General features: G+C 40.5%; 1 protein-coding gene across 1 annotated transcript in view; it reads left to right on the plus strand.

Moving 5' to 3' along the window:
• Positions 1-3,181: 3,181 nt before the first annotated feature.
• The window catches only part of NIBAN1 (niban apoptosis regulator 1), a 152,724-nt gene continuing 129,134 nt past the window's right edge, over positions 3,182-26,771 (plus strand). The window contains exon 1 of the mRNA XM_023247242.2: positions 3,182-3,532. Within this exon, the coding sequence (XP_023103010.2) occupies positions 3,478-3,532 (55 nt within the window). The 5' untranslated portion in view covers positions 3,182-3,477. The remainder of the gene's footprint in view (positions 3,533-26,771) is intronic.

Here is a 26,771-nt window from a genome sequence, read left to right on the forward strand (position 1 = left end):
GCGCCTGGGTGGCTCAGTCAGTTGAGCGTCCAACTTCGGCTCAGGTTATGATCTCATGGTTCATGACTTTGAGCCCCACGTCGGGCTCTGTGCTAACAGCTCAGAGCCTGGAGCCTGCCTCAGATTCTGTGTCCCCCTCTCTCTCTGCCCCACCCTTGCTTGTGTGCTGTCTCTCTCTGTCTTTCAAAAATGAATGAACATAAAAAAAAATGTTTTTAAATAAATAAATAAAGGTACTAAATGTCTATTAATCTAATTTGCTCCTTTGAAAAAGGTAATCTAACTGGGTGAATTTTATGGTATGTGAATTATATCTCAATTAAGATGTTTCAAGGGTAATCATTTTAATATGTACTCTTGACCTGAAAGAAGTGGTCTTAAGAGTACCTTAATACAGGGGCACCTGGGTGGCTCGGTTGGTTAAGTATCCAACTCTTGATTTAGGCTCAGGTCATGATCTCACGGTTCGTGACTTCAAGGCCTGTATTAGGCTCTACGTTGACTGCACGGAGCTTACTTGGGATTCTCTCTCTCCCTCTCTCTGCCCCTCCTCTGCTCATTCTCTCTCTCTCTCTCAAAATAACTAAATAAAACTTAAAAAAAATTTTAAATAAAAAAAGAGTATTTTAATACAAAATACATTAATGTAGTACAAAAACTAACATTGCATAGGAAATTTTCTAAACTAGCTGATTTGAATCGTATGAAGTTGACTCTGCTTCATAAAGTTATTGAATTGCTTGGAGACTCATTTTTAGTGTGTGATTAATAAAATGGTGCCCACATAGGATTTGCAAATATTAAATATTGTAACTAAAATAATGAATTCCTTATTTTTTCCTGTAAACTGGTTTGGGAAAAGGAGCTTTATTTGTTTGGGGAAAAAAATGGGAGCAGAAGTTCTTTCTTAAGGTAATATCAATGATTTGCAAAGTCTAATTAAAATTCCACTTTCTCTAAAGACTTGCTGCCTTGACCACTCTTGTTGTTACTGATAATAACAATCCTAGCTTCCATTTATTGAACACTTACTATGTTCCTGGGAATATGTTAAGTGTTTCACAGACCTGATCAGATGTAATTTTGATGACAGCACATAAGGGAAGTGTTATAAGCTCCGTCTAATAGATAGAGAGACTGAAACAAGTAAGTTAAGCCCTTTGACAGGGTCACATGGTGACTAAGTTATCAGGCTAGGATTTGAGGCTGAGACTGTGATTACAAAGCTTGTTGCTACTACACACATACAAATCCTTCCTCTTACCTGTTCCATCTGTGAGTGCTACAAATGAGCAACAAAGGAGAGACGAGAATAATCAGTCTTTTCTCAGATTGTTCCCAAACCAGAGGTGACAAGCCAACACTCTGGCAGAAGATCCAAATCAGTTTTCTTCAACAACAATAACAGCATTCTGATGCACAATTATAGCTATTTATACAAGAAAAGGTATTACTACCCTGGGAAGATATACTTAATTCTAAGAGCCAACTTAAAATATTGAGAAAAAAGTTGAACATTGAAGAGTTTAAATTATTGAGTAGTTACCTGGAAATGCTATTTATTCATTGAGATTCACAGCTTTCATTGAGTCCGGATTCTATATTATATATTTCACTCATTCACTTATTCAATGGTTATTTATTGAACACCTATATGCCAGGTGCTGTTCTAGGCATTTGAGATACATCAGAGAACATGAGCAAAAATCCCTGCCCTTAAAGAAAAAAAATGAATAATAATATACATATAAAAGAAACAAGAAACAACATCAACAAAGAAAATCCCCAACCTTATGGAGTTTCCGTTTCAGTGGGGACAGATAAAGAAGCATATCAGATGATGCTAAGTGAAATGAATAATAATAATGAAGTGGGGTGGAGTAAGGAGTGGAGAGAGATGAGGGCTGGTGTATAAATGGGGTAAAAAAAAATGCTTCTTTTGAAGTGTTAAGCATTTAAGCGGAGATTTGAATAAAATGAGAGACTTAGAGAGTGAACCAGGTGAATATCTGAGGGAAGAGCATCCCAGGCGAACCAAGAGCACATGCAACGGTGGTGTATCCTAGAAGAGCAAAAAGGCCAGTGGGGCCAACCAGAGAGCAAAGGGGAGAGTGGTGGTAGGTGAGGGCAGAGACGAAGGGGGGCCTGGTGTCAGCGACAGACTGGGGCTTTTTCTCTGAAGGAGGAGGACCAGTCAGGAGGCTAGTGTAATCATCCAGGTGAGAAATGATGAGTGTCACAGCAGTGGGGGGTGGGGGGTGAGAAATGGTTGGATACTGGATATATTCTGAAAGCAGAAAGGAGAGGATTTATTGAAGGATTAGAGTGTAGGGTGAGAGAGATTGGGTGTGAGGTGTGAGAAATCTTTGTGTCAAAATGCTAGTTAATTTACTTTTGAGGGCAGAGCCTCTGAGTCCTGCTCAGGCCTGGTTCTTCTGTGTACAGGCCACTCGACCTTGGAGGTTAAGTCAATAGGAGTCACTGAAACTCTGATTACTAAGAATAGGAAGAAATGCATGGTGACCCTTCTGCCCCAGTGGAGTCTTATTTGGGAGAGGCTGCCAAGCTAAATAGTGGTTGTGGGAAAAGACTAGATGCCCTTTCTGATGAGCTATTTCCAGTTTGCTGAGGGGAAGAACTGGACCTAAAGGTGTAGGAACAGACTCTGATGGGGTTTTCAGAAGTTTCAGGACTAGGAACATATTGCAGGACCCAGCCTTAGGTTTTCCCTGGTTTTCTATTTCTTTTTTTCCCTTCATTCCCCACCCACTCCTTGGTCTAACATCATGGCTGAAGGAAGGTACAGTTTACTGTCGGTTCTCAAACCTTAGCAGGCCTCAGAATTACCTGGAATGCCCTGAGAAAAACACAGATTGCTGGGCCCACTCCTGGAGTTTCTAACCGGGGCGGTGTGTGTGTGTGTGTGTGTGTGTGTGTGTGTGTGTGTGTGTGTGTTTAGAGGGTACATAGGGGTGGGGGAGCTGAAATTTTGCATCTCTAACAAGTTCTTAGGTGATGCTTGCGAACTGCTGCTTCTAGTACCAAAGGGCGTGCAAAGCAACGTCTTTAATTCCACCTCGTGACATGTGAGTGGCGAAGGTTCCAGCTCACAGAGGTTTCCAGTCACTAGGGAAATTGTGCACTTACCCCACGGTGTTTTCTCGGCTGCCCATAACCCGGGGAAAAAGCAAAGGCCGGCGAGGAGAAGGAACGAGCGGGCAGTCTTTCCAGACTGGACGTCCCCTCGGAGCTCCCCAGCGAAGCCAGGGCGGGAAGACAGCCCCCAGGCCAGCCCACAGATCCTCAGAGGGCGCGCGCGGACCTGGAGGAGGCGCCCCAGAAGGCGGCGCCTCTCGGAGGAAGTTTGTCCTTTAACTGCAGAGCCGGGTTCGCCGTCGCAGCAACCTCCAGGAGCGAGCAGCGGGCGCCCACGGGAGCCGTCAGCGTCGCCCCGGGTGCATCGCGCGCACCGCGGCCATGGGCGGCTCGGCCTCCAGCCTGCTGGACGAGGGCAAGTGCACCTACATCCGAGGTACGCGCGCGCGGGGGGCTTGCCGGGGGCGGGGCGCCCGCCCGGGGGGCCTGCACCGCCGCGCGGACCCTGACCCCAGAGGGCGCGTCGCCAGCGGGTGCCGGACCCGCCCTCCACCTGAGGCGCGCCACCGGCGGGCGTGGGGACCTCGGGAGCGCACGGCGCCTCGCGGGGCCAGCTCTCTCCCAGCTCCGGGGCCGCACGCCTGGGCTCCGGCGGGGCTGCGCTTCGGCCGGGGGCCCGCCGGCGGGGGATGCTCTGGGAAGCGCCGCGGCAAGGTGGTGCGAGGCAGGTGCAGGGCGAGGGGTGGGGGCGCGACCCCGTTTTTTCCGCTCAGCCCGCCTTGGGGTCTGATCAACACCTGGCCCAGAAACACCTCACCCTCGCCTCAGTTCTGGGCTCTTTCTGAACTTGCCCAAAGAGAGCCACGGGGATATCCCTCGTTTCTGGAGACTTCCCGGGGGATTCCCGGCCTATAAAGCAGAATTTCCCTCCTGGTAACGTTGGCCTGTTTTTGTAAAACGCGGCGTCGGCCACATCTCTTCACTGGAACTTCAGATCACTTGTGGATGATTTCATCAGAGGCAGAAAGGACCGTGTCATTATGCTCCCAGGTTACACGGTTTCTTTCCCTCTCCGGAGACGGGGAAGGGGGGGGACAAAAGAGGAACATTGGCATATTTTGTAACAGTTAGCTAAAGTAATAGATGGGGAGAAATTCATTTGGGGAGACTTTCAGACATAGTGACTCACTGGAGAGTCTGAGGCAGAAAAACAAAACAACAACATACACAAACCCAACAACAGCAACAAAAAACTTTAGAAAACAAAACAAAACAAAAACCCAGACTAAATGGAAACTGCAGAAAATCGTGACTCTATCTCCTGGGTGTATTTGACCCCGTCTCTCTATTCTGCAGCAAACCTTGCCCACAACCACTACCTATTTAGTTATCTTGTGAATTTAGTATTTTTCTGGCTTTAGAAATACCTTCTAAACTAAGTATTGAACTGTACGTTTTACCCTAATTCTGTAAAGAAATGGTTAAGTTCTTCCTGTTTAAGTTCTCTTTCTGGCCCCCTGGACTTTCCTGATAGGAAAGCACTTATTTAGTGACCTTATTCCATATTTGTTTTCAGTCACCACAACATTTAAAATCATTTTAAAAGGATATCAAATCAGGGCACTTGAGAGCCATGTAATTGACTTTCCAGATTCCTGCTCTGGTGCTTGTGGAGGCAGAGAGGATCATCGACAGCCGATTCTGTCAGGAGATAAATCTTGGTCAAGTATTCCTTTGCTGTAGTTTATTTAAAATGGGAGAAAGATGGATGGCTTATTTATATTAGTTAAACAGCTAAACTAAGGCTGCCTTAGTCTTACAAATTTGGCCATGTGCTTATTTTCACCAGTGTGTAAGGGACTGAAAGAACAATGTAGTAGAACATAGTGAGGAGGGGTTTGCATTTAGTTATTTGCAAAATATGTTTATGGCATTTATTTTATAAGACTTCCTTTCGCAGCAAAGCTTAGAGACACCTAAAGTTGAATCGTGGCCATCTACAGTAATCATCGGAAGTCCTGCAATGTAAGGGATTAATGTTCTTAAAGACTTCATGGTCATGACAGTTGGTGCAAACCTTGTATTCATGTGAAAAGAAAATGTGTTACCCTTTTATTTTGTTGTGAATTTAAATTATTACCCTCACAAAAGTATGAGATGGCTAGTGCCCAGAAAGGACTTGTAATGAATATGTTCTGAATGCATAAAACTATAGCAGAGTGTATGACAGTCATTACATCCACAAGTCTTGTTCAATTTTATCTCCTTATTCTTTGGGAGGACACTTTCAAGTTATGTACGGGCAGAGGGAAGAGAAGAGTTAAGTTAGAATACCTCCAGAGAAAATGAGACGTTGCCTCATTTGAGAATACTAGTCTTGCCAAAAGAGAAAAGAGCATTGGAAAAATGCATGGTGTTGTGAATTGTTAGTGCATGAGCACATGAAGGTCATGAGGCTGTGATTTCCTGATGGTTTTGAAGCCTCAGATCCCTGTAAAAAAATTATATATATGTGTATATATATATATATACACACACACACATATATGTGTGTATATGTATGTATACACATATATATGTATGTATATATACACACATATACACACATATATGTCTACATATATATATACACATGTATATGTGTATATATACGTATATACATGTATACATGTATATATGTATATACGTATATGTGTGTGTATATATATATATATGTATATATATGGTCCTATCTTCTCTGATTTGCCCATCCTTTAGCCCATAAATATTCTCAAGTTTTGATTTAATTATAAGCAGAACAATCGAAAATATGACAGTAAGGTTTAAATACAATTTTATGACCTATTTCTCATAAAGGAGCTGCCAGTGAAATATTATAGATTTGAAAGCCCCTGTAGCTGATTCAATAACTTTCCTTCAAGCTTGATAAACTTTGCTAACATATGGAGAATAACTAGTCAGTATATTTGGAGTCAGTTTTGTTAACTTAATCTTGTATGTGTTATAAGCAGCTTACTTCTGGTATGCTAATGAGTCTGAATCAGCATTTGCTTTTAGACAAATCGTTTAACAGCTGCCGTTCAGTTTGTGTGCATCGAAACTTTGTGTTAACAGTGATGCTCATCACATGGTTGTTTTGAAAATACATTATTTCTTAGGATTTAGTGAATTTCCAGGCGAAGGGATATCAGAAGTATTGAGGAGTTACTTCATTTCTAAAGATGCTTTGAAAATTATTACCACACTCATGTTTCCTGGCACAGAATACATTTTTAGGATTGCTTCTGGAAACTTTCAGTAATTTCACTTGATACGATGTTTCAATTAATAAATAATTCTAAGACCAGGTTGTAATCATAGGGACAGTGTTATCTGTTAGCCCTCAGTGTTGCTGTTTGAGAAATAATTATATTTCCTTTTAAAAATTGCCACTGGATTGTTAATGAATCAAAACAAAACAAAACAAAAAAGAAGCTGAAAACTCCCTCCTAAATCCTTGTGTAGAGTCAGAATAAGTACTGGAAAATCAGTGCCACAGCTGAGAATTGTGGGAGACACGGGTCTCGGTGGGGACTGGCAGACACGTGGAGGCCTGGTAGCAGCAAGTGGCAGGAAAACCGTTCTTTTCCTAGACTTACTGCAGAGTGAGTCCCAGTTAACCCGTAAGGGCCCAATGGCTTCCAGTGAAATGCTTATCGGTGATCTGATGCTTATAAAGAAAATGAGTTTCAGCTTAAAAACAACTTGTATTTCTCATAGGGGGATTTTCTCATACTTGTACCGTAAGGGTTCACATGGGTGGCAGTATATGAAATTTATGCTCAGAATAGTGTCTGGAGTGATATCTCCACAGACAGGATGAATGGAAGATAGAGAGAACTGTACATGTTTGTAGTCTACTTAATCTAGATGTATATAGTACTAGTCTACACATTTGCCTGTTCTTCAGTCGTAATTTGTGGGTAGGAGACGGGCATAAGAACTGGTCTGATTTATATGGATATTATGACAGTGTAATCTGAGAGTCCAGTTTATCTCGCTAGAAATGGCAGTATATTGTCATGGGTAATTAGGATATGGAGTGTGGGTAGGCACAATTAGACATCAACCCAACATCTTTTCCCCATTCCTCTTTCAAACAGAACCGCACTTTTATTTGGGGACTGAATGTCCCCTCTGTAAAGCCATGTGTCCCAGAGAGGCTAGCCCCACTTACGGCTTTTGAGGGGTGGGTGCAGATTGGCCCATGCCTATCACAGTGCTGTGTTCTCCTTGCCAGTGATTATATGTGGCATGGGATTCTGATGCATTGTGGCCAGTGAGGCTTGAAGGGAGGTTTACTGGCTGTTTCTAAGAAAGTTTTCTTCCCTTTTTAAAAGGAGACAAAGGGTTGAGACATATTCTTCCTTTCCTTCTTCTTTTGGACTTTGTTGCGTTTGAATGTGATGCCTGGAACTAAGTAGGAAGGGAGCTAGCTCAAAGACATAGCCACCATTGGAGCACTGCCAGGCCAACATAGTCTCAGAGAAGAGAAGCTAGAGCCCAGGTACACCTTGCTGATCGCCTCTGTGTCCTACTCGTGCGTACTTTTTGTTGTGTAATATACTAAATCCTCTTTGAGTAGGGGTGGTAGAGAGTGCTGGTTATCCCCCAATATCATTCTTCCCTTTTTTTTTTTTTTTTTTAGTTTTTATTTACTTAAGTAATCTCTACACCCAATGTTGGGCTTGAACTCATGACTCTGAGATCAAGAGTCGCATGCTCCTCGAGCTGAGCCAGGCAGGTGCCCCTTCCTTACTTTTCAAAATAATAGAACCTCTATAGGGTGCCTGGGTGACTTGGTTGGTTAAGCGACTGGCTCTTGATTTGGGCTCGGGTCATGATCTTATGGTTCGTGAGTTCGAGCTCCGCATGGAGCCCCACGTGGAGCACCATGTCCAGCCCCACATTGGGCTCCCCCACTAACAGTGCAGAGCCTGCTTGGGATTCTCTCTCTCTTCCTCTCTCTCTGCACCTCCCCTGCCCATGAGCATGTGCTCGCTCTCTCTCTCTCTCTCTTTCTCTCAAAATAAATAGACTTAAAAAAAAAACTTCTAGAAGTTCTTTAGAACTTCTAAATGTTAGCTGGCCATGTGAACTTCCAGAGTAAAAATATTTCCCAGGCGTCTTTTCAACTAGATGGGGTCATGTAACTGAGTTTTGGTAAGGGGTATAGGTAGACATGTTGTATGCTCTTTCCAGAAAGTAACTTTAAAGAGAAAGAGTGTGCCCTTCTGTGTTCTTTCCTTCATACTATTGGCTAGATGGTGATGGTGGCTGGAACAGGGTCTTTCACTATGAGGTGTCCTTTTAAGAAGGAGTTCATGCAGCATGGAGTCAGTGGACAGAAGGAGCCTAGGTTCACGTGGTAGAACCTCCATACCAGCACTGAGCCTTCATAAGAGAGAAATAAAGTTCTATCTTATTTAAGCCAGTGTTATCTGTGTTACTATATTCCACAGACACATCTTACTCTGATTGTCTCTAGTACTTGTGCCCCCAAATGTCATAACCAGCACACTAAGTGCTGCCTTGTTGAGTCCCTTTAAGAAAAATTAATCAGAAGAAAGTAGGAAGTCAGTAAAGATTCTGCCATTAGTATCTGTGTTAGTTCTTAATTTGTAGAAGGGAATGGATTCTCCTGGGAAGTGAGGAATTACAGCTGCCCAGGTGGGAATAGCAGGGATGGGAGAAAGAAGGAGAGGGTGCCCAGTGTAAATAACACAAAAACATATGCTGATCACATTATATTTTGACAAAAAATCATGCCAAATGCATGCCAACCTACTGACAAAGCTAGAAGGAGTTTCTAATTAGGAAAACTATTGCCAATTGGTAATTTCTAGTGGCAACAATAACTTTCTACTACCTTTAGTCTTTCTTTAGTATGAATTGAGAGTTTCTTAAAAATCATCAAAAATAAACACTAGACTGAGACAAATTAACATATTCTCCTATTTTTGTGGAAGAAACAGTGACCTGCCCTCCTGGGCTCCAATTCATGCCTTGATGAACCTCATAGAGTCAGACACTGAATCAAGATCTGGTCTCCATGAAACATTTCTGTTTTTCTATGGACACTGGCAGTGAGAGGACTACACCATCAATGGTGCTGTAGTAATGGTAATTACTAAAATGACAATGGTGGTTCTTTTTATTGTTTTATTTATTTTTGCTGGACTACTGAACTGATTGATTGTAGTTGCACTCCATTGTAATCTTTGGGAAATTCTGAACTGGGTTCCCAGGTAGAAAGTGCAACAGCAAGAGCTCAATTTGTAATGGTTTCTAATCCAATTAAAATAAATGTACCGTGAAAATTTCACAAAATACCCAGTGTGAATTATGGCAGTGAATTTTAATCTCCTAATCAGATTATTTATTTATTTATTTATTTATTTATTTATTTATTTTATTTTTTAAAATTTACATCCAAATTAGTTAGCATATAGTGCAACAATGATTTCAGGAGTAGATTCCTTAGTGCCCCTTACCCATTTAGCCCATCCCCCCTCCCACACACCCTCCATTAACCCTCAGTTTGTTCTCCATATTTATGAGTCTCTTCTGTTTTGTCCCCCTCCCTGTTTTTATACTATTTTTGTTTCCCTTCCCTTATGTTCATCTGTTTTGTCTCTTAAAGTCCTCATATGAGTGAAGTCATATGATTTTTGTCTTTCTCTAATTTCACTTAGCATAATCCCCTCCAGTTCCATCCATGTAGTTGCAAATGGCAAGATTTCATTCTTTTTGATTGCCGAGTAATACTCCATTGTATGTATATATATCACATCTTCTTTATCCATTCATCCATCGATGGACATTTGGGCTCTTTCCATACTTTGGCTATTGTTGATAGTGCTGCTATAAACATGGGGGTGCATGTGTCCCTTCGAAACAGCACACCTGTATTCCTTGGATAAATGCCTAGTAGGGCAATTGCTGGGTCATAGGGTAGTTCTATTTTCAGTTTTTGAGGAATCTCCATACCGTTTTCCAGAATGACTGCACCAGCTTGCATTCCCACCAACAGTGCAAAAGAGATCCTCTTTCTCCGCATCCTCGCCAACATCTGTTGTTGCCTGAGTTGTTAATGTTAGCCATTCTGACAGGTGTCAGGTGGTATCTCATTGTGGTTTTGATTTGTATTTCCCTGGTGATGAGTGATGGGGAGCATTTTTTCATGTGTCAATTGGCCATCTGGATGTCTTCTTTGGAGAAGTGTCTATTCATGTCTTTTGCCCATTTCTTCACTGGATTATTTGTTTTTGGGGTGTTGAGTTTGATAAGTTCTTTATAGATTTTGGATACTAACCCTTTATCTGATATGTCGTTTGCAAATATCTTCTCCCATTCTGTCAGTTGCCTTTTAGTTTTGCTGATTGTTTCCTTCGCTGTGCAGAAGCTTGTTATTTTGACGAGGTCCCAGTAAGTTCATTTTTGCTTTTGTTTCCCTTGCCTCCGGAGATGTGTTGAGTAAGAAGTTGCTGCGGCCAAGATCAAAGAGGTTTTTGCCTGCTTTCTCCTTGAGGATTTTGATGGCTTCCTGTCTTATATTGAGGTCTTTCATCCATTTTGAGTTTATTTTTGTGTCTGGTGTAAGAAAGTGGTCCAGGTTCATTCTTATGCATGTCGCTGTCCAGTTTTCCCAGCACTACTTGCTGAAGAGACTGTCTTTATTCCATTGGATATTCTTTTCTGCTTTGTCAAAGATTAGTTGGCCATACGTTTGTGGGCCCATTTCTGGGTTCTCTATTCTGTTCCATTGATGTGTCTGTTCTTGTGCCAGTACCATACTGTCTTGATGATGACAGCTTTGTAGTATAGCTTGAAGTATGAGATTGTGATGCCTCCTGCTTTGGTTTTGTTTTTCAAGATCGCTTTGGCTATTCGGGGTCTTTTCTGGTTCCATACCAATTTTAGGATTATTTGTTCTAACTCTGTGAAGAATGCTGGTGCTACTTTGATAGGGATTGCATTGAATATGTAGATTGCTTTGGGTAGTATCGACATTTTAACAATATTTGTTCTTCCTATCCAGGAGCATGGAATCTTTTTCCATTTTTTTGTGTCTTCTTCAATTTCTTTCATAATCGTTCTATGGTTTTCAGTGTATAGATTTTTCACCTCTTTGGTTAAATTTATTCCTAGGTATTTTATGGTTTTATTTTTTTTTTGATTAAAAAATGTTTAGTTTGAGAGAGCATGGATACTCATGAGGAGGAGGGACAGAGGTAGAGAGAGAGAGAATCCCAAACTGGTTCCGCGATGTCAGGGCAGACCCTGACAAATGGTGAGATCATGACCTGAGCCAAAATCAAGAGTTGGATGTTGAACTGACTGAGCCACACAGGTGCCCCAGATATTTTAATTTAATTTAATTTAATTTTTTTTTTTTGTCAGCAAAGCTAGGTGACATCATTCTAAGAAGAAAGGTACATGCAGCAATGTGCACTGGTAAATGTAAAATGAAGTCAGAAGTAAAGACAAAAGAATAAAAAACAGAATTAATATGCTACAGTCTGTTTAAAGCACTTTAGAAAAACATAGGACACAAGGGCTAAAGTTCTAACAGTTCCAAACTAAAACACACACACACACACACACACACACACACACACACACACACACAAATACAATACAGATTTTCTCCTTTGAAACTGGAAAATTCATTTTAAAAAGAGACTAGCAAGTTGCTGCCAATAAGAAAGTGCAGGCCAGCTTATAAAAGTGCTGCTGCTTCTTCTTCTTCTTCTTCTTCTTCTTCTTCTTCTTCTTCTTCTTCTTTGTATACATAGTATACATAGTTTTGTATACATAGTTTTTCTCACTCCGAGGAGAAAAGATTTAGAGATATGAAAGCAATTAATTCAGTTTTGCAAATTGCAAGGTCTGGGACCCAAAGAAATTTATATTTCTGTGCTTGCTATTATTTAGATGTTTATGTCTGTAGGATAAGAATATATTAAGAGTTTTAACTAGGAGCTCCTAAGCAATTTTTAAAAAGTCCATAGTCTGAAGGAATTTTGGAAGAAGAGTAAATATCTCTGTGCCAAACCTTGTGGATTTGGATTTTCTTTTTTCTTGTAAAGCTATTTATTTTTTTATTTTATTTATTTTATTTTATTTTAACATAAAACACAAGCTCAGAAAATCACACAAAACAAATGTATAGTACAGTGAATCACTTTAAGGCAAATATCCATGTGGCCATCACCTAGGTCAAGAAATGGAAAGAACTTCACTAGCCATTCCAGAGGCTTCCACATACTCCATCCCAATCCTAAATCACTTTGTTTTCTCCCACAGTGACCACTATTTTCAGTTCTCTATTGCTGCCTAACAAACTACCCCCAAGAGATACTGGCTCTTTAAACAACGGTTAATTTGCTCACACTTCTGCTATCTGCCCTGGCTTCAACTGGGTGGTTGTACATCTTATATTTTACAAGTGGTCATGCCTGTGGCTGCATTCAGTTGGTGGACGGGCTGGTGGCCAGACTCAAATGGGAAGGCTTTCTTTCTCTCTAGGTGGCCTTTCTACATGGTCTGTCCTGTAGGGTACTGAGGTGGGGTTTTTTTTGTGTTTTTGTTTTTTTTGGTAATATTTATTTTTGAGAGAGACAGAGACAGAGTGTGAGTGGGGGAGGAGCAGAAAGAAAGGGAGACATAATCTAAAGCAGGCTCCAGGCTCTGAGCAAGCTGTCAGCACAGAGCCTGATGCGGGGCTCGAAGTCACAAACCGCAAGATCATGACCTGAGCTGAAGCCGGACTCTTAACCAACTGAGCCACCCAGGTGCCACTAAGGTACTGAGCTTTTTAAATGGTGGGTCAGGGTTTTCAAGAGTGCTACGGCTTCTAGAAGCTGCCAGAGCTTTTAAGGCTTTGGACTGGAATGGCATGGGATTACTCTGCTACATTCTATTGGTTAAAGCAAGTTTTGGGACTAGCCCAGATTAAAGAGGAGGGGACTCCACAAAGTCATGAATAACGTGAGTTGTGCTTCATCAGAGAATTACTTCCATAATAGACTACGTACCACACCACTAATCCTAGACTTTAGAGTAATGACTTCCTTACATTTCCTTACAGTTTTATCACCCCACAATGCCTTTTTAAACTCTATAGTTTAGTCCTGGCCACTTAAAAATATCTCTTTTAATCTACAGGTTTCCCTTATAACTTTTTTACTTGCAAATTATCTGTAGGAGGATCCAGGCTATTTGAAATGTAGAGTTTTCTACGGTCTGGAATTTGCTCCTGGTGCAGGTCGACATGTTTCTTCTAGATTTTGTACACATTGACAGAGTGATAGTGAGACTTGATCAGACTCAGAGTAAAGACTTTTGTCAAGACTATGGGTTGTGCTGTGGTCTTCATTTGGAGGTATATAACATCTGGTTGTCTCTTCTTGTGATGCTAGCAACCATTGATGCTCATTGCCAGAACCCATGAATTCACTGGGGTTTGAAAAATTGTTATATGCTAATTATGTCATTTTGTTCTCATCTATTAGCTGGAATCATTTTATAGAATGGTACTTTTTGTAATCTACAGTTTTGTTACCCCTTGTTATAGTTTGTATAGGAAAGGCAGGATAAAAACTTAATCCCTTTTATTTACCATTTTCAAGATAATTTATTGTTTTCCTGTCATTCCCCAAAGATGATCAATTAATTTATTTAAAATTTTTTTCATTTTATTTATTTGAGAAGGAGAGAGATAGAGAGAGCAGGAGAGAGAGACAGAGGGAGAGAGAATCTTAAGCAGGCTTCATACTGTCAGCCCAGATCCTGTCGCAAGGCTTGATTTCATGACCTTGGGATCATTACCTGAGCTGAAACCAAGAGTTGGACACTCAACTGACTGAGCCTCCCGGGCACCTCAGTGATCAGTTAATTTAGAAAAATATTAATTTCAGCTCAGGTTATGATCTCAGGATTTTAGGATTGAGCCCTGCACCAGGCTCTGTGCTGAGTGTGGAGGCTCCTTAAGACTCTCTCTCTCCCTCTGCCTCTCTCCCCCCTGCTCTCTCTAAAGTAAAAAAAAATATATTATTGTGAACTCATGAATTCCATTGTAATTCTTATCCTTATTGAAGCTTGAATTTCCCATCATTGGGAATGAAAACCTCTTCAAGTTGGCTCCTGAATCCTTTTGAAATTACCCTAGTAGTATTTAATAGCTTCCTTGCCATCTGGTAGATCAAGATGTTCTAAGCTCATCCTGTTTATATCCTACCCTGTACCTGGAATATGCAATATCTATAAGAAGCCTGATTTATTTTAGTGGGAAATGGTATTTCAAGATGACAGTTTGGGCCTAGGAAAGCTCATTGCAATGACAGGTTGGCCATTGTTTCTGTGCCTATTTAGTGAATAGAACTAGGAAAAAGTGTTTTCTACATTACCTTTCTATCTATTCTTTTCCTTGGTTCTCAATTCTATCACAAGATTATAGAATTAGATATCCCCAAATTCTCATTTGATGCATTCCCCCTAATACAAACAATAACCTCAGACAACACAAATACTACCACCACCAGTTATGATTGTAGAAAACAATTGAACAAATTGTTTTAAGAAGTAGTAACACAGTTTTTGTATATGCTACCCAAATTCTCCTCCAATTTTATTTTATTATTTTACTATGTCGGATATATAAGTATTATGTTCTCTTTTCTCATTTACTCTTGTTTTACAAGTAAGTATTATTTAATACATTGGTCCTTATATTGACGTCTCTCTGGTGTTTGAGATTCATTATCTAGTAGATGCCTTAAGAGCTCATGGAAACATAAAGAATGACAACATACTAATTTAGTGGATCAGTGATATCACCAAAAGTCAACTTGTTTGTATCTTTCTACTCTCTGTGCACTAGTTCTCCTTATGGTTAAAAGATGACCAGAGCATCAGAAAGTATCACATTCTTAGGTAAATCAAGAGACTAAAAGGAGGACTGTCTATTCTGTGAATTTCTTTATATGAGCAAACCTTTCCCAGATGGCTTACTAGGAGACTCCTCTATATATTCCACTGATCAGAATTTGGGTCACACAATCCTTCCTAAGCCATCACTGACAAGTGTATGGAATTATCATGATTTGGTTAGACTCATCCAGATTCACCCCTTGACCAGGGCTAGAGTCAAACTTCTCTGAAGCACATGGCTATAGGGAGGATCTTGGATAACTAAACAAAATCAGGTTCAGTTACCAAGGAATAAGCATGAATGGCTATTAGACAGATAACCAACATTATGAGTTTTGATAAATATCATGAAGGGAATTAAAAGGGTACTGGGACAGAAAACTAATGGCACTGATAGGGCAAGGAGATGAGATATGCTTAAGATACGGTGCTCAGGAGGGTAATAAGTTACTATCCACGTGAAGAACCAGGGGGAGAATATTTTAAGTAAAGAGAATGGTATATAGAAGGGGATGGAGGAGAAGGAACTTGAAGGTCCTGAAGAACAGGTGGAATGACTGGAGTGTAGTGAGCAAGAGGGAGAAGAGTTTGATGGGAGGGGATTCTGCACAGGGCTTATTACTAACAGACGTATGATACATTTATTTGTTAATTTTTTATTGCTTCCCTGCCATCACTACAATATAAGCTCCCTGAAATCAGGGTCTCTGTTTTCATTCACTGCTCTATTCTCAGCAAATGCATCAACATCTGGTACATAGTTTATTATCAATAATTATTTGCTTAATAAATGAATGAAAGTTGAAAAAAATTTAAAAATTTCAACGAATATCCTAAAAAATAAGGTAAGTGTTGAGTTTACAAAACAAGTTTAGGATGCAATGAAGAAATGAAAGTACTATATGAGCAATAGCTCTTGGAAATTACAAATCTGATGATCAGAATTTTTAAAAACCCAGATGTTGCTTTGGAAAAAAAAGTTGAGGGAATCTTGCAGAAAATAGAACAAAAAGATCAAATGATGACAATATTAAAAAAAAAATACTTAAAGGGTCTGGGTGGCTCAGTCAGTTAAGCATCTGACTCTTGATTTTTGCTCAGGTTATGGTCTTACAATTTGTGGGTTCAAGTCTCCCATCAGGCTCTGTTCTGACAGTGTGGAGCCTGCTTGGGATTCTCTCTCTCCCTCTCTCTCTGCCCCTCCCATGGTCTCTCTCTCTCTCTCAAAATAAATAAATAAACTTAAAAAAATTAAAAGGTCAATCCAAAAACTTTAATATGTGACTCACAGAAGTCCCACAAAAATAGGAAGACACATAGGGTACAGAGTCTTCAGTAGTAGCAAGCAGAAGTTACCCTGCAAGACTGATTTGGACCTGCTTTAATAATAAATGTAAAAGCAAACCTCAGAAGGATCAAACTGATCCTAAGTAACTTAACTGCATGCCTAAACAAAGTTCAACATTCTTTATAAAAATACAAAAAAAAAATACACATTCATAAAACAAGTGAGCAAAAGAGGAAAAAGAGAGAGAGAGAAATAAATCAAGAAACAGACTCTTAATTATACAGAACAGACTGATGGTTACCAGAGTGGGGGCGGGGAGGAAGGATGGGTTAAATAGGTGATGGGGATTAAGGAGTTACACTTGTCATGATGAGCACCAGTAAAGTATGGAATTGTTGAATCACTATATTGTGCACCTGAAACTAATATAACACTGTATGTTAACTAATTGGAATTAAAATAAAAACTTAAAAAAAAAAGAATAGAGATACATAGTTGTTTCTAGTTAGAGTCTTCTGATGAGAACTCCAATTGAAGTATTTTTCTGTGTTGGTGTCTGGATTGGTATCATCTCAGTGTGGGAACTTTAAAGTTGACTAAGGAATAGGTGATCACTAAGGATTCCTTTAATCATCTCAGTGACTCTGTTTCATGCAATGTGAGTTCTCATATTTTCTGTAAGGGTTGGTTGATGAATAAAGAATTTGTCATAGTTGTCTTATTGGAAAAAAATACACATTAAATAATGCAAAATTCACAATATCCAGCATCCAATCAAGAATTACCAGGCAAATAAAAATATCCATGACTCTAAAGGGAAAAAAATCCATCAATAGAAACTGACTTCGGAATTGTAGACATGATGAAATCAGAAGACAAGGATGTTGAGATGGCTTTTATAAATATGTTCCATATGCTAAAGCAGAGGAAAACATGAACATGATGAGAAGGGAAATAGAAGATATAAAAAATGATTCTTGTCTCCAGTCTTTAGGAAAGAGCAATATGACTACTCTGTTTTTGAAGTCTGTTGGGACATCTGTTGGAAAATGTAGCTGAACTATCTGCTACCAACACTCCCAGTTGACCTGGGAGAGGAGCAGATTGCAGATCGGCATGAGGAGCTGCTGACATGGGGCTGGGTTGGGGGTCCTGGACAGATGAGCAGGGGTCAACTCAGAAACGAAGGGAAATTGTGGCTATTCTTTCAAAAAGGGCACTGTTAGTAGTGGACATGTGCCATTACTTCTGGGGCTCACACAAGGCAAGTGACAATTTCTGTAATTAGCTCCCAAGAATTCAGAGGGTTCCCCCCCCCCCAGTTTGGATTAAACATGTTTGTTTAAAAAATTATTTCCTATGTAAGTCATGCTTGAATGAGTTAGATAGATATGCCTGAAGCAAATATGCCTGATATGCCTGAGCAAAACAGACACAGGCTTGGAGTTGGAATGAAGATAAATTTTATTAGCAATAATAGCAAATGTATAATATCTGGAGTATAAATATTTAAAATGTTTTTGTTGGAAAGTAATTAATCAGTGACATTAATTGAAACGTGCTACTTAAAGTAAATAAGAATTATAGAGCATGGCTAAGACCTGTGCCTGTCAACTGGGATGTTGATTCTTAACTAAAAATGGTAACTCCTGGTCTGAGGAATGATAATGATAAAAAGAACTGTAAACACGAACATTTATTGAGTGTCTGCTATGTGCCCGGCAAGTGAATGTCTCAGAAAAAAGGTAATAGGATGTCAAATGTTCTTCCAGAAATTCCAGATCTTGTCCACAAAGCTTAAATTTTTTTTTTGTTTTAAGTTTATTTATTTTGAGAGAGAGAGTGAGAGGCGGAGAGAAGAGAGAGAGAATCCCAAGGAGGTTCTGCACTGCCAGCGCAGAGCCTGATACAGGACTTGAACCCATGAACCACGAGATCATGACCTGAGCTGAAACCAAGAGTCCTACACTTAACTGACTAAGCCATCCAGGTGCCCCCACAAAGCTTTTTCTTTAATGGAAAGGAGTGCCCACTTGATAGGCTTTGAATAGTGTCTTGTCCACTTTAAATGAGCTAAACTGGTAGTTTATTTCTCGGTAGAAACTGAAACATTTACTAAACCCTTGATTCCATATCTTAATTCTAAATGACTAGTTTTCAAAGTGAGTACTTCCAGTGGATAAGATTATACATAGCATAGTCCAGAAATTAAAATTCATCTAAATGTTAGCAAAACATAATGTGGAGCTTATGTAGAAGCAGGAATAGTAGGTCACTTGTAATTAACTTTAAATAAAATGGTACCTTAGGCAATTTCTTCATTATTAAAGAAAATATTAATATTTGGGAAACAAGGCTCAAAAGACTCATAAATGGAGCTTTCACATTTTAAAAACAGGCATGATCCTCTCCTGAGGACTTGTCGAATCTGAAGTTGGATTCTCTGAAGATTTTGGATGTGTCCGCTGGCTGCCTTCAGTTTCCCATGTGTAAAATGCCCAGCAGTAATGGCCAGTAAGATAAAAGGAGGTCATAAATGAAGGTGATTTAATTCTTGGATTTCCCAATCCTACACGTATGCTAATTTGTTTTTACTATCAGTTAGGGTACCAGGCCTTCCCAGAGTAAATAATTGGCTTTCAGACACTGCCATATAATACCTGTCTCACACATTTGTTCTGAGGATTAATTAATGTTTAAAGTGTTTAAACACAAAATGCCTCTACAGAAGCAATGGCATTATAATTTGTTGGGACACTCTAGTATTATAATTAGTACTAATTAGATTCTTTTCAACAGCATTTTGAATTCACAAATTACTGCATCTAAGGTATTCTTTATTCATTATGAAAGAGTCAGACACAATGGTTTCCATAGGAGCCTTTCAATAACTAGTCTCAAAATTCCACACACACACACACACACACACACACACCCCTCCCCTCAAACCAAGGGAAGACACAGCAAGACACCTTTCTAGGATCTGTCATGGGAGAGGAGTCCCAGTGGTGTGCTGGAGCTGGCTCACACTGACTGGCTGAATCTGGGCGTCCCCTCCTTACTCAGAGTTCAGTGATGTCATGTTGGTAGCTTGAAATCAGCCATGCTGGATGGGTTTTTGTTTTGTTTTGTTTTTTGTTCTTAGATCAGTTTATCAGCACATCACTGCCAGTGCCCTTCTCTTCAGTATATGGAATCTAGTTATATTCATACTCAGTTGTCAGGGCCTGAAGTCAGATTTCAGTTATACATTAGTGCAGAGTGGGCTTAACTGCTGAAACTAATACCCGCCCACCCCCCCACCCCCAATCTCCATGGCTCGACGTGATAACAATGTATATTCCAGTCATTACACAATCCAATGTGATTCCATGTGGGATAGAGAAGGGGAGTGGGTCATTCAGGAACCCATACTCTTTCCATCTAGGGCATTGTGGCACGGACCCCTTTAGCAGTCTGATGAAATCTATGGATCCCTTCTCAGAGTGGCATTTTTTAAGTGAAAACAAAAATACACAGAATTACAAAAGAAACCAATTTTTTTGAAATGCAGATATCGGGGTGCCTGGGTGGCTCAGTCGGTTAAGTGTCCAACTTCAGCTCAGGTCATGATCTCATGGTTCATGGGTTCAATCCCCACATCGGGCTCTAAACTGCTGGTGTGGAGCCTGCTTGGGATTCTCTCTCTGTCTCTCTCTCTCTCTCTCTCTCTCTCTCTCTCTCTCCCTCTTCTCCACTCATGCTCCTTCTCTGTCTCTCTCTCTCAAATAAATTTTAAAAATAAAAGAAATGCAGATATCAAAATATATTAAAAATCGGTGATATAATAAACATGTGCTTCTTTACTAACACATTCAGTGGCAAAGTCTCATGGTGGGTCTAATAACTGCTGTTACTTTGATGAAGTGCTATCTTAAGATGGGCAGCTAATAAAATGTGCTGTGAAAACATCTGTGATATCTATGGATGATAAAGTCACAAGTTACCAGAGGGGTGGGGTGGGGGGATGTGTGAAACAGGTGATGGGAATTGATCAGTGCACTTGTGATGAGCACAGGGTGATGTATGGAAGTCTTGATTACTATATTGTACACCTGAAACTGATATTATGCTGTGATGTTACTGAAAGACCCCCGAACTAGGTCTTCCTCGGCGATGAGACCCCGTGCCCACGGAGCACCGAGACCACGAGTCAGATGCAAACAGCAAGAGGTTTATTCGTACACGGGTACCCGGGGCGGTCAAGTCTCAGCAAAGACTTGCGCGCCTCTTGTTGGGCTGGGGAGACTTTTTATAGGGTTGGAGTGGCAGAAGCGCGGTTACAGAAGCGAGAAGCATAGTTACGGGGTCTTATTGGTCCAGTTAAATGAGGCTGGTTTTTCTTTTCTTTTCTGAGGGCGATTTCCCAGAATGAGGGGGAAAAACATGGGTGGCTGACTAGGCTCATCTCTAGGGTCTATCGGGTGGAGTCAGTACTTTCCATTCCCATCTTAGGGCCAGGTGGCTATCTTAGGGCCGGGTGGCTGACCACAGATATCCTGTTTGGCAGCTAAACGGTGGACTTAGGATAAGACCCCTGAACTTCTTGGTGCTGTCTTGCAAATGGCGTTACTATTGCTAAGCATATTATGACAGGGGGTCAAAACAAGGGGAAGGGGTCTTTCATTACCTAACTGGAATTAAAAAAAATTTTTTAAGAAATCTGTAATGGAAGTAAAACAGGAAAAAAATGTCACAAGTACCGGTAAATTCTACTGGTCTGTTGTCTCCATTCATAATTGAAGGAAATGCTGAATTTGAGTTGGAAGTTTAATAAAAATAAAGATGTTATAGCCCCCCATTCAACTTTTGGACCCCTGAATTCCATCTGCAGATTCCATAAAGGTTCACAGACCCCAGATTAGGAACCCCTGATGGGGCTCCATTATTTTTGGGGGTGGGGACAAAGACCTTAATTAGATACTCTGCTTATGTCTGCAGATAAGAGGGTCAGTGGCAGACTAGGGGCAAACGTTTTATCGTCCAAGCCTGGAGGTGCACACATCATCTCTGTCCAACTTTCCAACCTTCCACATGACACAGCTTCCTTCTGTATCTCTTCATTTGGCAATTTCTATCAGAAGTCATACCCCTTTTATGATCACCTCTTCCCTTACATCCCCTCAACATCACCCTTACATCTTAATGAATAGCTTTTCTACTTTAAATGTAGTCCCACTTGAAAGGCAGGCTGTATGTTAATTTTTAGGTAAGAAAAGTTCAAGCCTTCTAAACTTGACTATTGCGCGCTTGAAATGTGGCTCATCCAAACTAAGATGCGATGCAAGCATAAAATACACATTGAGTTTTGAAGACTTAGTAGTCTTCAAAGAAAAGAATGCAAAGAAGTCTGCAAAGAAAAGAATGCAAAATATCTCATCAATGTTATTTAATGACAATTGTATACTGAAGTGATAATATTTAGGTCTTAATGGCGAAATAAATATATAAATACATTAAATGTAAATAAGATAATTTAAAATCAGTGTAATCTCTTTACAAATTTTTTAATGTGCTACTAGAAAAGTTAAAATTACATGAAGCTCAGGGCGCCTGGGTGGCTCAGTGGGTTGTGTCTGACTTCCACTGGGGTCATTATCTGATGGTTTGACCCCTGTGTCTGGCTCTGTGCTGACAGCTGAGAGTTTGGAGCCTGCTTCAGATTCTGCCCCTCCCTCTACCCCTCCCCCGCTCACGCTCTGTCTCTCTCTGTGTCTCTCAAAAATAAACAAAACATTAAAAAAAATCATATGAGGCTCACATCTGTGGCTCACGTGATATTTCTTACAGACTCCTGCTTTTGAATAAAAATTCATAGAAGATTCACAGAGCTGCAAAGGACCTTCGGGTAGCTATCTAATCCAACCCCTTTATTGTAATCAGAGAGACCTAGTGAGTGGCTCCTGCCTGCAAGGCTAGTAACGGCAGATAAAGGATGGGAACACAGATCTCCACGTTCCTGGCACAGAGCTCTCTTCATAAGCTATGGTATTCCAACCAAACCAAACCAAATCAAAAATCTCCGAGCTTGAAGTTTTCAGTCTAAACCAGAAGATGCTCTAATTCAGAGTTATACCAAAACCAAAACCAAAACAAAAAAACGCTAACAATGGCAAGTCTTTTCTTCATCTGATGTATTATTCAGCCTTAGGTTTAAAACTTAAGTGTAGCTCTCCCTTGCTACTGAAGAATTGCAGGCACAGGTGAGCAGACACACTGGCCGGAAATTGACTCCTTCGGGATCCCAGAAAAAAGAAGCCCTGAGGTCATTCTCTTTGTTTCTGGTCTCCACATTTCCCTCTGTTGAATAGTTTAAGCTCATAAAGAAGTGTTAATTCTTATGTCCTCGGGATTTTGTCTTAAAGGGATGGAAACTTGTGGAAACTTAGTATTCTTAATACGACCACCCCTTTCTTCCTGCCAGGCGATGGCAGAGTGGATAGCAATTAAAAAGAAAAAAATGATGGACTTCCTTTTCTTTTCTTCCATTTTCTCTTCTTTGCTGCTATAATGGACCCTACGGACAACTTTATGAGGATGTCTGGAATATTTACAGACCTTTTTGTTCTTGAATATTCCTTTCCACAGGTTTTTCTCCCTCCAACTCATTCTCCCCCTGTAATGCACCACTTTTCATGTGATCACATTTGGGCCATTGTGTCTTTAAATAATATTTAAGATGAGTTTAGAATTAAAAAAAAAATGCTTGCCTTAAATAACGTATTGCCAATTCCTCTTAGGAATTGTAAATAATACAGGTGCTTCTTGAATCATATAATTTGCTGAAATTGAAATAATGTAGTTACCTTACTCAGCAGTCTCTGGTAAAGATGATATGCCACCTACACTCTGGGATGTCCCATGTTTCTTTGCACTTGCATTTCCCTACATTTCCAGTGGTCTCTAGAATTCTAAGTTCCAAGAGGAGCCATAGGACTGCATCCTGATCCATGGTAACTTTGGTGATCTTCTTACCAACGTGTTTCATGTTTTGACATTTCTTCTCGTTAATATCATTATTTGGCACTTTCATGAGAAACTCTTGAGGCATACCGTAACCAACTACTTTGCTTTGTTTAGGATCACCACAGCTGTTGACATCAGTGGATGTCTGAGAGAGGGAGCACAAACCCTTGCTCGTCTCCATATGGTTTTTACGAAAATATGTGATGCCCTGGGATGTGTTAATAGCCAAGCTCCGCAGTTCTCCAGAGATTTTTTTTAACCTTCCATTGTTCGTTAAAAGGACAAATATATACATATGATGTCTTTTGCAAATGAGTATAAGACTGATTAAGGTTTGTGATAAAAACTTTCAAAATGATATTTTTATATAATATGCATGTGTTCCATTTTCAGAAAAGCAGACAAAACGAACGTACAGAGCAGATAAATCTTTACAAAACATTATGAAATGCTAACTGTGCAGTTTTCTTGACTCAGTAGAACATTAGCCCTGCAGGCAGTCAACACAAGAAGCCCCGTCACTTGCTAACTGTGCAGCCTTTTGCCAGTCATCTGAAACTTGGTTTCTTCCACTGTAAAATGGATAAGGGTACCACCCCAGGTCGTAAGGGTTCATTTTGCTAATTTTTGTAAAGTACTGAAAACTGAGATAGGAACAAGTCTTCTCACAATGGTTAGGTGTTTTAGCATTTACAATTGTATACCTTATTCATTCTAAAATCAAAGTAAAACATTTTAAGTAAACTGAACATCAAATAAAATCTCTTCTGTCTGGATTTTTAGTCAGAGCTCCTGGGTGGCTCAGTTAAGCGTCCGACTTCAGCTCAAGTCATGATCTTGCCATTTGTGAGTTCAAGCCCTGCGTCAGACTTTGTGCTGACAGCTCAGAGCCTGACGCCTGCTTCGGATTCTGTGTCTCACTCTCGCTCTCTGCCCCTCCCCCAACTCTCTTTTTTAAAAATAAACATTCAAAAAAATTTTTTAAGTAAAAAAAACTATCCTCAGTCAACCAGTTGGAACCAGAACTGAACTTCTATCCAGTTTTTAAAATTTATGGTATGGAGCCTACCGCATGCTCCAAACTCAATAGAAAGCAGGGACTTTAGGCACAAGGATTTGAAATGGTGCAGAACTTATTTGAGTCCTGATTCTAACACTTACCATGTGACTTTGGGCTTGTGGTTAGGCCTCAGTCTTCTCATTAGTGAAACAAGTCATTTAATTGATGAAGTCTCTCCAGAGAATCCTACTTAGGATAGATTTATAAAACCTCATGGAATACATCCACTTCTTATAGCGAGGCATTCGTTGCATGTTTTTCTTTCTAGTCATCAAAGAGGATACTCCCTGTTCTATGAACTGAGATAAAACAGACTAAACTGCTCTCCAGAGACTTCATCATGGAGGTCGGGTCGGGGGGAATACAGTAAATAGTAAGTAAATAGTGAGATAGGATGTGGTAATGAATATTATGAAGAAACATAAGGGCATGGAAGTGGAAAGAGAGTGATGAGGGCTTCAGCTTCAGATGTGGGTGAGGGAAGTCCTTTCTAACTTTTTTTTTTTTAGTGTTTGATTTATTTTTGAGAGAGCACACGTGAGCCGGTGGGGGGCGGGGGTGAGGTGGGGTGGGGAACGGGCAAAGAGAGAGGAGACCGAGGATCCAAAGTGGGCTTTGCACTGACAAGCAGCAAGCCCCATGTGGGGCTCGAACACACGAGAACCATGAGATCATGACCTGAGCCAAAGTCAGACGCTCAAGAGACTGAGCCATCCAGGTGCCCCTAAGCCCTCTCTACCTTTTGAATGAAGTCCCAGATAGGAGTACTTAGGGGAAGTACCTCCCAGGCAGAGGAAATAGCAAATCCAAAGCCTCTGAATTTGGAAAGGAGCTTGCCTTGTCTTAGGAACAGCAGAAAGCCAGTGTGGTTAGAGAGGAGTGAGTAATGGATATTATGAGAAGAGGAGGGGCAGGGAGATAAGAGGGGTCACATCACGGAGGGATTTATAGGCCACCGTAAGGACCTGGGCTTTTACTCTGAGTGAGAAGAGACACCATGGGGAGTTTTGAGCAGAGGAGTGACATAATCTTATTTCTCTGACTGCTGTGTAGACAGACTGCAAGAGGAACAAGGGAGGGAGCAGGAAGCCAGTTGAGAAGTTAGAGCTATATAATCCAGGTCAGGGGTGGCTAGGGCTAGAGGTCTGGAGGTAGTGAGAAGTGTTTGGGTTACAAATACATTTTGAATGGCAGAGCTGACAGGATTTGCTGTGGGATAGGAGGAGAAAAGTGGCTTGAAGGATGACTCCAGGATTTCTGACCTGAGCAACAGAAAGAATGGAATTGCCACTATTTGCAACAGGGAAGACTGGGGGAACACATGGGAGGGTGACAATGAAGAGTTCATCTTGGACATGCTAAGTTTGAGATTCAAGTGGAGATATGAAATAGGCAGATGGATTCATAATCATAATCATAACTGCTATTTGTTAAATGAGGCCTTTAATTACCTGCCAGGCACTTAAGAATTGTATATGTTACCTCATTTAAATCCACACAGTAATTCTTGAGATAGGTACTATTATCGTGCTCATTTTGCAGACAGCAAGACTGAGGCTCAGGAAGAGTAAATCTGTGCTTAGGTCAAATTACTAACATTTAGTGGATGGAGTTATCCCTGGAGCCAGAGCCCTGCTGTTATCATGTCACTGTAGAGCCACAAGAAGAGGAGGCTGCTCTCAAAAGGAGTTTGCTTTGGGCTTCACCTCAGTTACCCCTTTTTGTCTTAATTTTCATGGACACCTTAAAAGTTGTTGAATTCAGGTCAGAAGTGTCACTTGTTGGGGCGCCTGAGTGGCTCAGTCGGTTGAGCGTCCAGCTTCAACTGAGGTCATGATCTCATGGCTCGTGGGTTCGAGCTGCTTCGGATTCTGTGTCTCCCTCTCTCTCTGCCCCTCCCCTGCTCACACTCTGTCTCTGTCTCTCTCTCTCTCAAAAATAAGTAAACATTAAAAAAAATTAAAAAAAGAAGTATCATTTATTAAGAGCAGAAAGATGCTGATGACATATATTTACAACATATTTTACTTCTGAGGATTGCAAATAATTTTTAGTGCCAAATACTATAATTTCAGAAGAGCAGTAAGAAGTGTCATCTGATGAAATTATTGTTTCCAAAGGAAATAAACTTGGATGCTGATCCTGTGTCCATTATTGTCTTCTTTTATAGCCGAATTAGGCACTTGGCCATGAATTTTCATTTCTAGCATATCCTAATCTGAAACTAGCTTCTTATTTGTGATGCTACTGAGCAAGGGAAGTTTTTCTATCTATATATCATGATAGCCTTTAGATGAACAGGCAGAAGTATAATCATGATGTTCTCATTTGCATAAGCATCTCCCTGAC

Source organism: Felis catus, chromosome F1 (assembly GCF_018350175.1).
Source record: "Felis catus isolate Fca126 chromosome F1, F.catus_Fca126_mat1.0, whole genome shotgun sequence".
In the NCBI taxonomy this organism is placed as follows: domain Eukaryota; kingdom Metazoa; phylum Chordata; class Mammalia; order Carnivora; family Felidae; genus Felis; species Felis catus.